General features: G+C 47.1%; 1 protein-coding gene across 1 annotated transcript in view; it reads left to right on the forward strand.

Annotated features, from left to right (window-relative positions):
• The window catches only part of LOC149349048 (uncharacterized), a 53,254-nt gene that overhangs the window by 36,046 nt on the left and 3,020 nt on the right, over positions 1–14,188 (forward strand). Inside the window, exons 2-4 of the mRNA XM_089541135.1 lie at positions 5,341–6,676; positions 7,601–7,678; positions 11,978–12,115. Coding sequence (XP_089397261.1) covers positions 6,328–6,676; positions 7,601–7,678; positions 11,978–12,115 — 565 coding nt within the window. The 5' untranslated portion in view covers positions 5,341–6,327. The remainder of the gene's footprint in view (positions 1–5,340; positions 6,677–7,600; positions 7,679–11,977; positions 12,116–14,188) is intronic.

Below are 14,188 nucleotides of genomic sequence, written 5' to 3' on the forward strand. Positions count from 1 at the left end.
TGCCCTGACGCGTTAGACGCTGCCAAACAACTCTCGGCAGGGTTCGCCTTCGGTGGCGTTTTTTTTTCTTCCAAGCAGGCGTTTGTACGTTGGAAATGTACCGATACCTTCGACGACGTCATCATGCGCCCCTCCACTTGGCGTTGTGCGCTGCGGAGAAGCTTGAAGGGTGTCCGGATTTTAATCGGCGATTACTCCTCTCTTTCAAGTGCTAGCCCAAAAAGACTTCGCATGCTTTACCTGCAAGTTTCACACATTCGACCCTCTTAAGCTCGTTGATTTCTGAAACATATGCAGCTTTCCTTTAAGATTGATTCTGAAGACGGCGTGAAAGAGACAAAGACAAGGAAGGCACACACACACACACACACAAAAAACAAACAAACAGCGGCATAGGAGCCTGTATCCTTGTTTTCTTGTGCCTTGCTTTGACTCTTTCACGCTGTCTTCAGAATCAACCTTAGCTATGAGCCGACTAGCTGAAACCAAAGTACATCTTACACCTTTCAGTGCAGGCTGGGTGTTACGGTCGCCATGGTAGCTAGCTGTCTCAGCAAACTGGTGCCCCGGGATCAACACTGCCTCGCTTTAAATCGAAAGCTAAGGCAAAGCATGTTCGAAGTTCCGGCTAACTTCATTTTCAGCACGTTCAGCTTATTTACTATGTGGGAACATGACTTGGTTTCTAAGCGCTGCAGTATTCATTGCGAGTGTCGGTCCTGCTGTTTGATTCTTCCATTGTATTGGAATGATTGATCTGAAGCCTTCGCTGTGGTTTTTATTGATTAGTGCGCTTTAATAAATTGTGATTCAGTGTGAAAATGAATTAATGCCCTTCTCAGTTACTTTCACTGATAAAAAAAAAGTGCTCGAGTTACAGCCTTTGTGAAGAATGTACAGTAGATTGGATTTACTTTGTGCCCTCAACCTTTACAAGCTTCGGACTTCCAAGGTCGCTAAAGAGCCTACACACCTGCAAATATGTTACATAGGCTGTGTATCAACGAAAATTCGGGAGCGTCCGATTTGTGGCTTTACTCTTGTTTGTGTTGATCACGGCATTTTCAGACTTTGATGTAGAGCCCTGAGTGTTTTTAGAACACTATTCCTCTTAATTACAAACGGCGTAAAAAGACCCGCTAGAGGTGCCCTGAACTTCAATATAATAGAGTAAGAGTCAGTTTGCACGCAAAAACGAATTCTGCTGTTGCTTCTGCACTGAAGCTTAAAATGTCCTCAATGCATTTTCCGTCCAAGGAAAAGTTATTCAGTAAAAAGGGAAAAGCGTACTTTTCAGCCGTACTTAGACAGTATAATCGCTCGTCCAGCGCGGACAATGTGTTCCGCTTCATATTGGACTTGGCCGCGTACTAACGGCCTTGCTTGAAAGGGTGCTCCGCCAAACGCATAGATGCATGCGGTGAAGACTCCTTTCGCGACATGACGCGTTGGTCTTCGTTGAGACGCGGAGTACATGTTCTTTTTCTTCGGCGTTTGTCTCGTTGAAGAACCTGACTCCACAGTGATGTTTGTTCCCTTATTTTTGTTTGGTGATAAAGGAAAGCAGTGGAAACACTTACGGCTGACTACGATGGCACGTTTAGACTAAACTACGAGCGCTGAACATTCACTAAATGTCGCTTAGGTAAAAAAATTAATAATCAAAACCCTCAACAAAGAGACGCACAGTTGGCTTGGCCACGAAGTTGTAGCTTGTCGCTTCACGCAAAACGCCTGAGTGATGAAGTCAGTAGATAGGTAACGCAAAGTTACCAGGAAACAAACTTTTAAAGCGACAACGTTAAGGTTTCTGTTCTGCGTCGTCGTCGGTGTTGTGAGCGAAAAATTCCCCGAGAAGCAATCTAAGTGCGCCATCTAGGTCACGTGAGCTTGCGGTGTCATCACAACCTGCCCATCGGATCATAGAGTTTCTTACTATTACCTAGAGGGAAAGCTGGCAGCCCGTCTATGGGAGTTTGCAAGGCGACCCCTCGATACCACTTCAGCCACCATGGGCGCTCAAAGCATCATGGGGCGGTGAGCTACTTGTTGCGAAACTGTAACTTTTGGCCAAAATATAATAGAAAAATAAAGCTGTTTGATGACTACAAACGTCCTAATATTCAATATCTTGTCTAATGATTGCAACAAACGAGCAGAAAAGCATTTAAGTGCAAAGTTTGCCCAAAATTAGAGACGACTCGCTCTCCTATTGGCCTAGTAATGAACACTATAGAAACTAATATCTCGTACTTAACAGGCGCACTTTTAAAAGTAAATATGTTTTCAAAAAAGATGTTGTCGCTTAAATACTATAAGAGGTTTTTTAATGGCATTTCGGAAAAGTGAAACCTTTTATTGGCGTCGTGTGTCGTCGCGTTTTCACTACTATGGGTTTTGCCCACTGCGTTCGCGCGAAAGTCGTCTGCGCACACACGAACAGCGTTTTCGGAATGAAAATTTTAGTAGTGCCACTCCGTGTTCCCGAAAAATTACGACTGTGCCGCATCAAGTAGCTCACCGCCCCATGATGCTTTGAGCGTCCATGGTGACTGAAGTGCAGCGCAGCCAGCTTTCCCTCTAGGTAATAGTAAGAAACTCTATGCATCGGATTGTCAGCAAACTGACCACCGTGGCGGGTGGTAGTTAAACTAACGATTGGTCGCGAGATTCAGCTAGGGATGAGCAACCAGTAACTGGGTCGCACGGCCCCATTAGAGGCAGCACCTGTCATCACAGGACAGCAGTAAATTGCTTAACCGCTGAACAACTGCGTCAGGGATGGTATGAGGGATCTGTGAATGTAAAATCGAGAGTGAGAAATTCCGCGTATATGGACATTAACCCATTAACGATCGCTACGTACACTTAAGGCGGAGCTTAAGTGTTTCCTTCAATTTTTATCCCCTGAATACGTTTGAAACGAAATAAAAATCTCTTTTTCAAAGCCCTGCGTGGCGTGTTCAATCTGAAAGCGTCTCTGTGGCGAATCAAAGTCAGGAGGCGATGCAAGCTTCGACTGGTGGCTTTGCTTGTAGCGGCGCACATCATAAGTTTGAAAACAGTTAATAAAGGATGGAAGCGATGAGGGGTAAGCCGCATGCTCCTCTGAGCGAATTTGAATACCATGACATCATATCTCCAGGCAGTTTCACAGGTTGTTTGTCTAGTGAGTTTGTTGCATGCATTCCTTCACCTTCGCCTCTCGTCTCCTTTGGGTAGAGAATGAAAGAAGCGATGATGGGTGCATTCCTTTTCGAAACTCCTCTCCACAACACCTCACTTCTTGCCCTGCCTGAGCAATTCACTGCTAGCCTCGAAAGACCGTTAGCGCCGCCCAATGTTTTTGTTTAGTTGAGACCATGGTAGTGGCGAACTTAAGACCGACTCCAACTTGGAACAGCCACGGCTAAGCCTACCCGCACAGGATGCCCGGGCAGCCCTCGAATCTTAATTGTCTCTATGCAGCGAGGTGACTCCCATTCCGTCGCGATCTAAAATAGCACTGTCCCCGGGAAACCGGGTGTTTTGTTCTCTCCTCGTCCCTCCCACCGAGACAAGGCGAGCTGTTCTGGAGCCCAGCCCATTGGCACTCACGGCCCTGAGACGGACAGCGGCAACAGGCAGAAGCGCCACTTGCTTTGAATACGGCACGCGCCGGGACCTTTGCAGCGGTGTCGGATGACCGCCGCTGTGGCACAGGTGCCACGCCGACAAAAGAGCGCTTTGATGCTGCCATAACTTCTTTCTTTCTTTCTTTCTTTCTTTCTTTCTTTCTTTCTTTCTTTCTTTCTTTCTTTCTTTCTTTCTTTCTTTCTTTCTTTCTTTCTTTCTTTCTTTCTTTCTTTCTTTCTTTCTTTCTTTCTTTCTTTCTTTCTTTCTTTCTTTCTTTCTTTCTTTCTTTCTTTCTTTCTTTCTTTCTTTCTTTCTTTCTTTCTTTCTTTCTTTCTTTCTTTCTCTCTTTCTTTCTTTCTTTCTTTCTTTCTTTCTTTCTCTCTTTCTTTCTTTCTTTCTTTCTTTCTTTCTTTCTTTCTTTCTTTCTCTGTCTCTCTTCCTTCCTTCCTTCCTTCCTTCCTTCCTTCCTTCCTTTCTTTCTTTCTTTCTTTCTCTCTCTCTTTCTTTCTTTCTTTCATTCATTCTTTCTTTCTTCCTTTCTTCCTTCCTTTCTATCTTTCTCTCTGTCTCTCTTTCTTCCTTCCTTCCTTCCTTCCTTCCTTCCTTCCTTCCTTCCTTCCTTCCTTCCTTCCTTCCTTCCTTCCTTCCTTCCTTCCTTCCTTCCTTCCTTCCTTCCTTCCTTCCTTCTTTTCTCCCTTCCTTCCTTCCTTCCTTCCTTCCTTCCTTCCTTCCTTCCTTCCTTCCTTCCTTCCTTCCTTTCTATCTTTTTCTCTGTCTCTCTTTCTTTCTTCCTTCCTTCCTTCCTTCCTAGTTCTCTTCATTTTAATTTTTATGCCATTCGTCATTTTATTGTTGTTTCGTTTTCATTTTTCCTTCAGTTTCCTTTATATGCTGCTTTCTTTCTCTTTATCGCATTTTCTGCATTCATTATGCTTTCTTTCTTCGTGTCATGGTGCTCGGCTGCTGACCCGAAAGACGCGGGTTCGATACCGGCCGCAGCGGTCGCTTTTCGATGGAGGCGAAGTGTTAAAGGCCTGTGTACTGTGCGATGTTGTCAGAGCACGTTAAAGACCCACAGGTGGTCGAAATTATCTGGAGCCCTCCACTACGGCGTCCCTCAAAGGCTGAATCGCTTTGGGACGTTAAAACCCCATAAGACCATCTTAGAGATCTTTTCTTCTTTCTGTAATTCTGCTCTCCTGTTATTTGACCTCCACGCGAGCATTTCGCTGTTGTTTTCACATTTCTCCTCCGCCTTCGAGTGCACCTAAGTGCTGCTCTGAGGTGAGTCGTTCGGTTTAGTTGTGCTCAGCCCAGGATAGTGGAGGCGCTCTTCATGTTCCACACTGAAACAGACGCTGCCATTTCAGTCTGATTAGATGGCTGCCATACTGCCGTTGTGGTCTAGTGGTTGACTCTGCTATATTGAGCTCCGCAAATGAGCACTACTTGTCACCTGTCGTAGCATCCCTCTGTGAGAGTTTCAACCTTTTTCTATGCCCTCTAGAAGTTTCACAATGTCACACCGTATGCTATCGGTAATAGGCCAGAACATAGTCTCGCGGTGGATAAGGTATCATCGCATGCAAAACTCGGCCTTACTTTCTCATTTCTCGTCACGTAGATTGTGTACAAGTGAGCTGCAATTTATTATGTACGAATGCAGCACCAACAAATGTGTTTTCTCATGTCCAGTGGCGAATACTATCCTTTCTTTATGCGCAGGATGGTCTGAAAGACTCCTTCGGTCAGAAGCACTTCCACACCGGGAACCCTAGCGAAACTAAGGAGACAAGAGGAGGCGTTTGTGCACCAGGACCTTCGTGCCTCACCTTAATGGGCGCTTGGACAGAGGTTTTTGTCCGTCTTACCCATCAGCCCCTCCGCCCAGAGACCCACGGGCACCGTAGCCTACTCCTCCGGAAATCCTGCTCCTGTTTGTTTACGAACCTTCCGCCCGTTACTGGAGTCACCTTGTGGCCAGCACTGTTATGAGCCTGCTTAGTCCTTCATATCAACCGCCTGGTGGAGGCTGACTGCTGAAGCAACGGAGAAGTCAGCCACTGAAATCTCTACTGCGGATGTACCGCTCATACCCTGAGCGGGGGACATTGCAAGCTTCAGCTTCTATTTTGAGAGGCCTCTAGTCACAGTGTAAATTCGTGCGCGGTACTGAACTAAACACAGACACTTAAGAACCTTGCGCTAACGACTGAAGTGTGAGGAACAGTGGCCTTCTAGTTAACTGTGCTTATACAGTGTCGACCTGGCAGCAGTGAATTCAACTACTCCTAGTGAAGGCTGAGCTTTCTGCGTGTCTGATGACAGTCCTCGTGTGTCTGACGTCACACGCTGTTGTTGTTTGTGACCTTTTGAGCCCTGGAATGTCGAACTTCTTTCTCTAGCTGCCCTTCGTTTGGACGGCTTAACAGCTCAAGCACAATCCGGCTGTACGTTCAGACGGATTCAAGGGACGTTAACTACCTTTGCGAGTTGCTGCTTTCATAAGTTTTTGTGCGTGTTGCTGACCTGCAGAAAGCTTGCCAGCTGAGTGCGGAAGATATATCGTCTGAAAGGACTGGCAGGAAACAAGGACTTCACTGCTTCAGAAGTGTTCCTCTGAGATTGTGGTTTGTGAGAAGAGTTGACTACTTGTCGCCGGTCTGTGTAGTAAGCTTGTAGTGACTCGGTGTACAGTGGGTGTCCAGTAAGATGGGCTCGTCTAGGAAGTCCCGCACCCATCGCAAGACCAGCAGCCGGCGATCCAAGCGCCATCGCCACTTCGAGGAGGCCGCGGCGGGACCTGAGGAAGATCCTAAGGCGGTTCTGCAGAGCGAAAGGCGAGCCCTACTCTGGGCCACGATGGCCGCCATGTTGGGTCTCTTCCTGTGGATCATCTGCATCGGCACCGAGCAGTGGATTACCGTGGTGGCGCCCGAGTCGGGGCCCGTCTACGTGAACCGCACCAAGAGCTTCTTCCTCTACGCCAACATGGGCCTATTCAGAATGTGCCGGACCTCGGCGCCAGCCTTGCCCAACGGGCTGCCGGGAACCGAAGAGAGTGAGCGAAGTGCCGTATTGGCACGCTTTGTTTACCGGGTAGAAGGCTGTGGTGGTCGCTGACGAGTGTCAGCTCATGCCAGGCTGCATTGCTGGAGGTCGCTGTGTGCACAGGTGTCGCAGAAAACGCCGGTTCGAAATCCCCATTGGTCAATGAACATGCTAACGTATTGAAGAAGTTACTGCTGTTACGGTCGCAGTGAACTTCGCAAGGATTGGCTCTCACCACAGTCGGAATGTTCTTAGCGAACGGCGGAAGCAGATAGGTGTTGGTTGATGCACTTTTGCACTTATGTACAGCATTTTCGGACGAAAATTTTGAATACTGGAATATTGTAAGGAACTGTTATGAAGATATTGAACGCCAAGGCGCCTTCTGCTGGCGATTGGCGAAATTTCTTTTTTTTTTTAAGTTTTTCCCTCGTTGGCATTCAGAAATTACGGCTGCCATAAGAAAACCAATGGGTACCAAAATGACGGTACCAAAATGTGAACAGCAAAAAAAAAATGCAAGCCTGCTGTCGGGAGATCTAAAGATATATTGATTGTTGAAGTGAAAATAAAAAAAATTCGTTAAAATTTTTCTCGTTGAAAAACGCTTTCGCCCAGAATTGTTGTGTGCGCATGCTGTGGCAATCACGGCAATACAAGGTCGCAGTTGCCGCAACTCCAGAAAAAAAAAAACTACAACAAAGGAACGTAAACTTGTTCGTCGGCTAATTGGAACTAGCGAAAAGGTCATTGTAGAAGTAGTTGCAGGTAATGTGCCTGTTACTGTTTCAGCCCATACACAACATTGCTCTGTATGGGCTCCTGCTGTCAGGAATTGTATACGGTTGCCAATTATTCAGATGCTTACGCCTTCTGTCACGTGTCCAGTTTGTCGTTTCTCAACCCGGCGTCTTTCTCTTTCTTCGTCTCGCAGCATCCTGTTCTTTCTTCAGTGTGTTCCCGTCGGAACAGTCTATCCGGCAGGACATCGAGATTGACCGGACGATCCTTGGTAAGTGATCTTATCCAGTCCTCTGATGACCACTCATCTTAGAAGCATCTTGGGTGCAATGAAATATAAGAGAACGCCACTGCACGTGGCCTGGTCTGAATAAGTTCTCAGCAAAACTGCTAGGAAGAGACTGAGTATCAAAATCGGGTTTAGCTACTTTTCTAAGCGGAGGTGAAAAAAAAAAAATATGGCGGAGATGGAATTAACGCTATTTTTATAGTAGGCTGTGTGCTTGCACGAGTGCTGCTTATAGCGAGCAACCATTGATACGACAAAAGAAAAAGGCCGCCCCCGTCTGGAAGACGTTGAAGTAACGAGCGTTAGCTGTTTGGTTTATTAGAATTGATATGAATGAGATTAAAGGAAGAAACACCAATGGAAATCATTGGCACGTGGCAGGTGGTTGTTTCTACAATGCTATTGTAGATGGCGCTACAAGTCTCATTGTGAGATATGCGTTTCCTACTTGCTGCCACAGATGGCGCTGTGATCTCAGGGTGGTAGCAGACCCCACGAAATCTCGAAACGTGATGAGTAAGAGCTAATGCTCTTAAAAACAAAATGAAAGGGATGCCTTCGCACAAGCTTGGTTCAGCTTAGTGATGGCGATAGAATGAAAACACAGAGTTTTGATGTCTTCGCGCTTCGTATTTCTGAGTTAGAACTGTTTGTTGTTGGCCTTCTTTAGTCACCGCTGTAGGCAGTGTTCGCCTTGAGCATGCGCATACCACCTATTGCAAGCGATAAGAGAAAAAGCTGTACTTGAGGAAAAAAAAAAAACACTTCATGTCTCACCATGCTCAACAAACAGGGTTCAGTAACCTTTATCTGTCGCAGGCTTGGGCAAGAGGGCCGAAGTAAAGAAGAGGCGTTGAGGGCGGAGCGCTTACGAGGGTGTACACTTCTGAATAATGAGTTTCCCTACGCCTAATTCGAATTCTGGGGCACAACAGGCCGCGCTCTTGTGATTTTCGGAGCCTTTCGAGGACAAGTTGACTGCAATTAGATTCTGGTTTTCGGTGTAAAGGTTTGTTTGTTTATTGGGGTTTAACGTCCCAAAGCAACTCAGGCTATGAGGGGTGCCGTAGTGGAGGGCTACGGTAATTTCGACCACCTGGGGTTCTTTGACGTGCACTGACATCGCACAGTACACGGGCCTCTAGAATTTCGCCTTCATCAAAATTCGGCCGCCGCGGCCGGGATCGAACCCGCGTCTTTCGGGTCAGCAGCCGAGCGCCGTAACCACTCAGCCACCGCGGCGGGGTTCGGTGTAAAGGTGGCAGTCGATTACTTCCGGCCTCACCGTTCGATCACGTTTCACGGGACACTTGATATAATATCAGACGTACGACATCGGTCGCTACGGATGAGGGTGGCACTGGCGAACACTTTCAAGGATAGGTAATGTGCAAAATAAATATCTTCGAAAGCGTAAGATTGGACAGCCGTCAACCATAGCTCAGTGCGATGAAGATGCGCGGTCTGTCCGAGATTACTTTCAAAGAAAACATATTTAAGCTGCGTGAAGTGTACAAGTAGCTATGTTTTGAACACGAAGTTATCGAGTTGATGGGAGAGTTGTGTTCCTTGAAACAGTTTTGATTTTCTCACGTGAGTGAAACACATGTCCTCTCGATGTTTGAGAGTGCAGCGACGAACATATTGTTACGACGCAGTGGAAGTGGAAGACGAAGTGGACTCCCGCGTGAAAGGGACGAACGAAGAAGACGTTGATGGTGCTTCCTGTTCGCGCTGGTGCTCCCGGCTAGGAATTATTCACCTACGGCTTGTAAATAAATGTAAATAGTATTTCCCCGTAACATCTTTGGTGGAGGTGCGGGGTAAATACTATTTACATTTATTTACGGCGCCGTTTCTTTTGGCCTGGATTATACCGTACAGTCCGGCATTACGTCACCACTTGCGACCTCTGTCAGCGCAGGAAGAAGCCTTCGGTACCATCTCCTGGTCTTCTGCATCCTATAGACGTGCCTGTGGAACCGTTCCACCGTGTAGGGCTCGACCTCCTTGGGCCATTCCCGACCTCGGACTCCGGAAATAGGTGGATCGCGGTAGCCACAGACTACGCGACTCGGTATACGATCACCCGTGCATTGCCTACGAGCTGCGCGACCGATGTGGCAGACTTTCTTTTGCACAATCTCATTCTGCAACATGGTGCCCCTCGTCAGTTACTCACAGACCGCGGACGCTATTTCCTGTCCAGAGTTGTTGACGACATCCTGCGTTCATGTTCTACCAAGCATAAGATTGCCACAGCATACCACCCGCAGACCAACGGGCTAACCGAGCGTTTGAACCGAACATTGACAGACATGTTGTCTATGTACGTCTCCCCCGACCACAAAGACTGAGATCTCGCCTTGCCCTACGTCACGTTCGCTTACAACACCTCGCGGCATGACACAACTGGTTACTCTCCTTTTTATCTCTTGTACGGGATACACGCCGTCCTGCCTTTGGATACACTCGTCCCATCTGCTGACCGTCCAGTCACCGCCTATGCCCGTGACGCCATTGCTCAAGCTGCAGACGCTCGCCAAATCGCCCGTACTCGGCTACAAGCGTCCCAGCAAGCACAGAAGTCTCTGTATGATCATCACCATCGCCATGTCACTTACGAGCCGGGGTCGCTCGTTCTTCTGTGGTCCCCTTCCCGCCGCGTCGGTCTTTCTGAGAAACTTTTGTCCCCCTACCATGGTCCTTATCGCGTTGTGCGTCAGGTCACCGACGTCACGTATGAAGTTGCACCTCATACACTTGCGTCCTCATCATGTCGACCATCCACCGATATTGTTCACGTTACGCGCCTCAAGCCCTGTCACGCAGCTCCTCTCTCATCGGCCTAGCACCGGGACGGCGCTTGTGCCGCCGGGGGTCATGTTACGACGCAGTGGAAGTGGAAGACGAAGTGGACTCCCGCGTGAAAGGGACGAACGAAGAAGAAGACGTTGATGGTGCTTCCTGTTCGCGCTGGTGCTCCCGGCTAGGAATTATTCACCTACGGCTTGTAAATAAATATAAATAGTATTTCCCCGTAACAATATGTTTGTGATCTTTTGTAATCTGTCAAAACAGCCCATAAAGACAAAAAGAGTCAACCATAGCTCAATTGGTAGAGCAACAGACGCGAAATTCGGAGGAGGTGGGTTCAGATCTTACCGGCGGCATGTGGTTGTTTTTTTTTCTTTTGCTTCTTAATCAATTATTTTCAAAGCGATGAAGTATTATGCTATTCTTCTCCCATTGCTCAGCACCAAAAGTTAAAAAGGATGAAACATTCTCCTATGTTCCTTGATTTCGGTAGCAGTTGGCTTTTTTCATGTACAGACTCCGTGGTGATTTGCGTGCGCTTTATATAAGACGACGGCCTGCATGGGAAGCATGATGAGCATTCTCGGACAAAAATTTTGAAAATTGGAAAGTTTTAAGGTACTGTTACGGAAATATTGAAGGTGATGGTCCGTTCTTCTGATATCTAGCAAAACCTTCCTTCGATCATATCGAATAGTTAAGACTGCCATAGAAAACCAACGGGGAACGCTTTCGACGATACCAAAAACATTAATAGAAAAGAAAATGCAAGACTGCTGTCGGGTGATCTGCAGATATATTGATTGTTATAGTGATATCTTACATTATATGAAAAAAAAAAATTGCGTTCATAAACGGTTTATCGCCCAAAAAATTCAGGGGGCACTTTGGCTCTCTAAAGTGCACCAAGGCGAAAGCGTTTCCTGGTGCACTGTTTGGCATTGACTGCGAAACTGTTTGTGCTGTACTAGTGCTTTATTTGACTACAGACCTTGACCAAATATTACAACTAAACACTTTGACTGCCAACTTTCACTGCTTCTGTAGCACGACTCTGTCTCTGCTTCGATGAGTTCGGTTGTGTCCATGGGTCAGTTCGCAGTAATGAGGTATGTAATGTGGTCACCCACGGACGCCTTACGCCCCCTGTCGGAGCGGACGACAACTATTTTATTAGCTGTCGTCTGCTCCGAAATGGGGCGTCAGACATCCGTGGATGACCTCATTACTTCGAATCTGCGCGCTCTGACGTCATAACCATTTCTACCAACCGAAAAGCGTGACACCTCTGCTGAAAACCTTCTGTCGAAAACTATGAGGAATTGAAGGCTTTCGCCTTAAAATGCTTTTGTACAGAATTGTTGGGTATGATTCAGCGTGTATGTATTGAGTGTCGCCGGTGGGAGTGACGAGGGGTTCACCCCCTCCCTGTGTTTCCTGCGCGTGCGGGTCCCACCCTCGCAGAGTACACCCGCTCCGAGGTGGCCTTCTGCAGCCTCAGCCTCATCATGCTGCTCATGGGCATCGGCTTCTCCGTGTACACCTTCAAGGAGCACCGCTACATGTTCAAGAGGCTCGCCGGGGGAGTGCACTTCATCACCGGTGAGCCCTCTCTGCCTGCTTCGTCATCTCCGTGGTGCGCAGGGTCCCCTCGGGTTGCGAGCGCACGTATACAGCATGTCAGGTGTCGAAGAAGTGACTGAACTCTAAACGCAAAGGGCTAAAACGGGAGTAAGCCGTCCTCTAGCGCACTTTTTTTTATAAAAGGGAGTGCGGTAGAAGACAGTTTACTCCCTTTTTACTCTCTTATAGGCGTATTCGTTATTTAGAGTGTGCTATCGGAGAGGGGTACTTGCAGTGTAGTTCGGGAACGCTCTCTCGTGTAAGCAGAACGAAATTAGGCTAGTGCTAATGTGATACATTTTGTGTACAATGTTGCCTGTTTGCCCATGGACGCGAAGGAAAGCACGATGCTCTGTGTTAAGCGCTGCAGAACGACAGAAAAGGAAAACTGGAAGATAGTGACGCTGTTGGGAGAATCCACAACAGTGGCAGAGACCTTGCTTTTCCAACTTTTACGAGGTACAGTCAGGCCGGAATGAAGCGCGAACAGCACCTGTGAACGAATAAAATATTTTATCTGTGCACGTTCAGCTGTAGTATACAATTGTCGTGATTCATGTTTCTGGGTGAAAGGTGTCCTGAAGTGCATATTCATAAACAGGTTGTAGATGAATATCTCGCCGCAAAGTAGAAAAGTATGGCATATGCATGTTTGTGTTTTATTCCAGCCTGACTGTAAGCTTGTATTCGTTGAGTCCCCGATAAGAAGAAGCAGAAAGGATCAAAGCACTGCCGTTGAAATAACACTGCGCTGTAGCCTCAAATCATGTTGCTAGCGGGTGTTTCGTTGCCTGAAGTTTTAGTAATGGCTTTTTAGCAGGCCGCATCATCATTTCAGGCCGACTTATCTGCCTTTCTTTGCGTCAATATATATACTCTCTGATTACTTCCCTAGAAATAGGTTTAATACCTGGCTTTAAGTCTAACTCTATCGCCATAACCTTAAAGGTAAGATGGCTAAAAAGTTAAACGAGCCAGACATGCCGGTGAACTGATAGAACAAGCAACGACATCCTACCGTTACTTAGCACTCAAGCTTGCGAAACTCCCGAAGGCTCACAAGAGTCAAGGCTTTTCCCGACCGAGAGTGACGCTTGAGACATAGCAACTGCACTTGTCTGAGTAATTTTCTCTCGCCATGAAAGCTAAGAATGGCTCGCAGTGTTTGTTACAACAATCACGGGAGTGCACTATGTATGTGCTGTCGTCAATTCGCCACGCGCTTCAGATAACAGAACAGAAGAAAAGCGGGCCAGAGAGCCCTAAGTTACTGCACTCGGGTCCAGGTTCATCTGTGCCCAAGCTACACAACGTGGAGGAGCTCTTTAGTTTCGCCACCACGCGTCCCCAATTCTGGCGGTGGCCCAAAAAGCCTGCGACACGCGCTGGCGCTCGTCCAGCGCACGTGGCCGTCCTCGAATATGGGCCGTGTTTGTCCCTCCGGGCTCATTTAGAAGCCGTGGCATTGACAAAGCCTCGGACAGCGACATCTCGCGAAGCTTGTTTGACCGACACACACACAGCGGAGCAATGGACACCGCTAGAAGCTGTAGTGGCGATAAGGTCTTTCTCGCGGAAATTTATAGACCTAGTGGTGACTGACCTGCATGGACGCTATGAATGTAATATCACTGATGAGCGCCTGAGCGTTGCAGTTAGCAGATATATACTTGAAATATATACATATATACATGAAATATAGATGAATTTGTTCTGTATTCACTGGTGTGCTATTTTAAGACCTCGCTAGAGACATACTTCTCGTCGATGTTTTATTATGATGGTATAGTAAACAATAGCGATGTAGTTAGTGCTGTAATGGCGCATGGTAACAGTAGTTTTTTTATAGAGACACAGAGGTTTGCCGATTTGTTTACCACATCCTCTGGTGTTGCCATTCGCTAATATAAAGTGCTAAAGCGGGTAGCAAAACTACTTGGGCAGAGTATCAGTGTTTCTGTAGATCACTGAAACTTGAGCGAGGTGCGTAGCAGTACGCTTGCGTTTCTTTGGAAGAAGTTTATTTATTTACTTATTTATGTCTTCAAATAC

This window comes from Amblyomma mixtum, chromosome 4, assembly GCF_055824585.1.
Source record: "Amblyomma mixtum isolate Tamu chromosome 4, ASM5582458v1, whole genome shotgun sequence".
In the NCBI taxonomy this organism is placed as follows: domain Eukaryota; kingdom Metazoa; phylum Arthropoda; class Arachnida; order Ixodida; family Ixodidae; genus Amblyomma; species Amblyomma mixtum.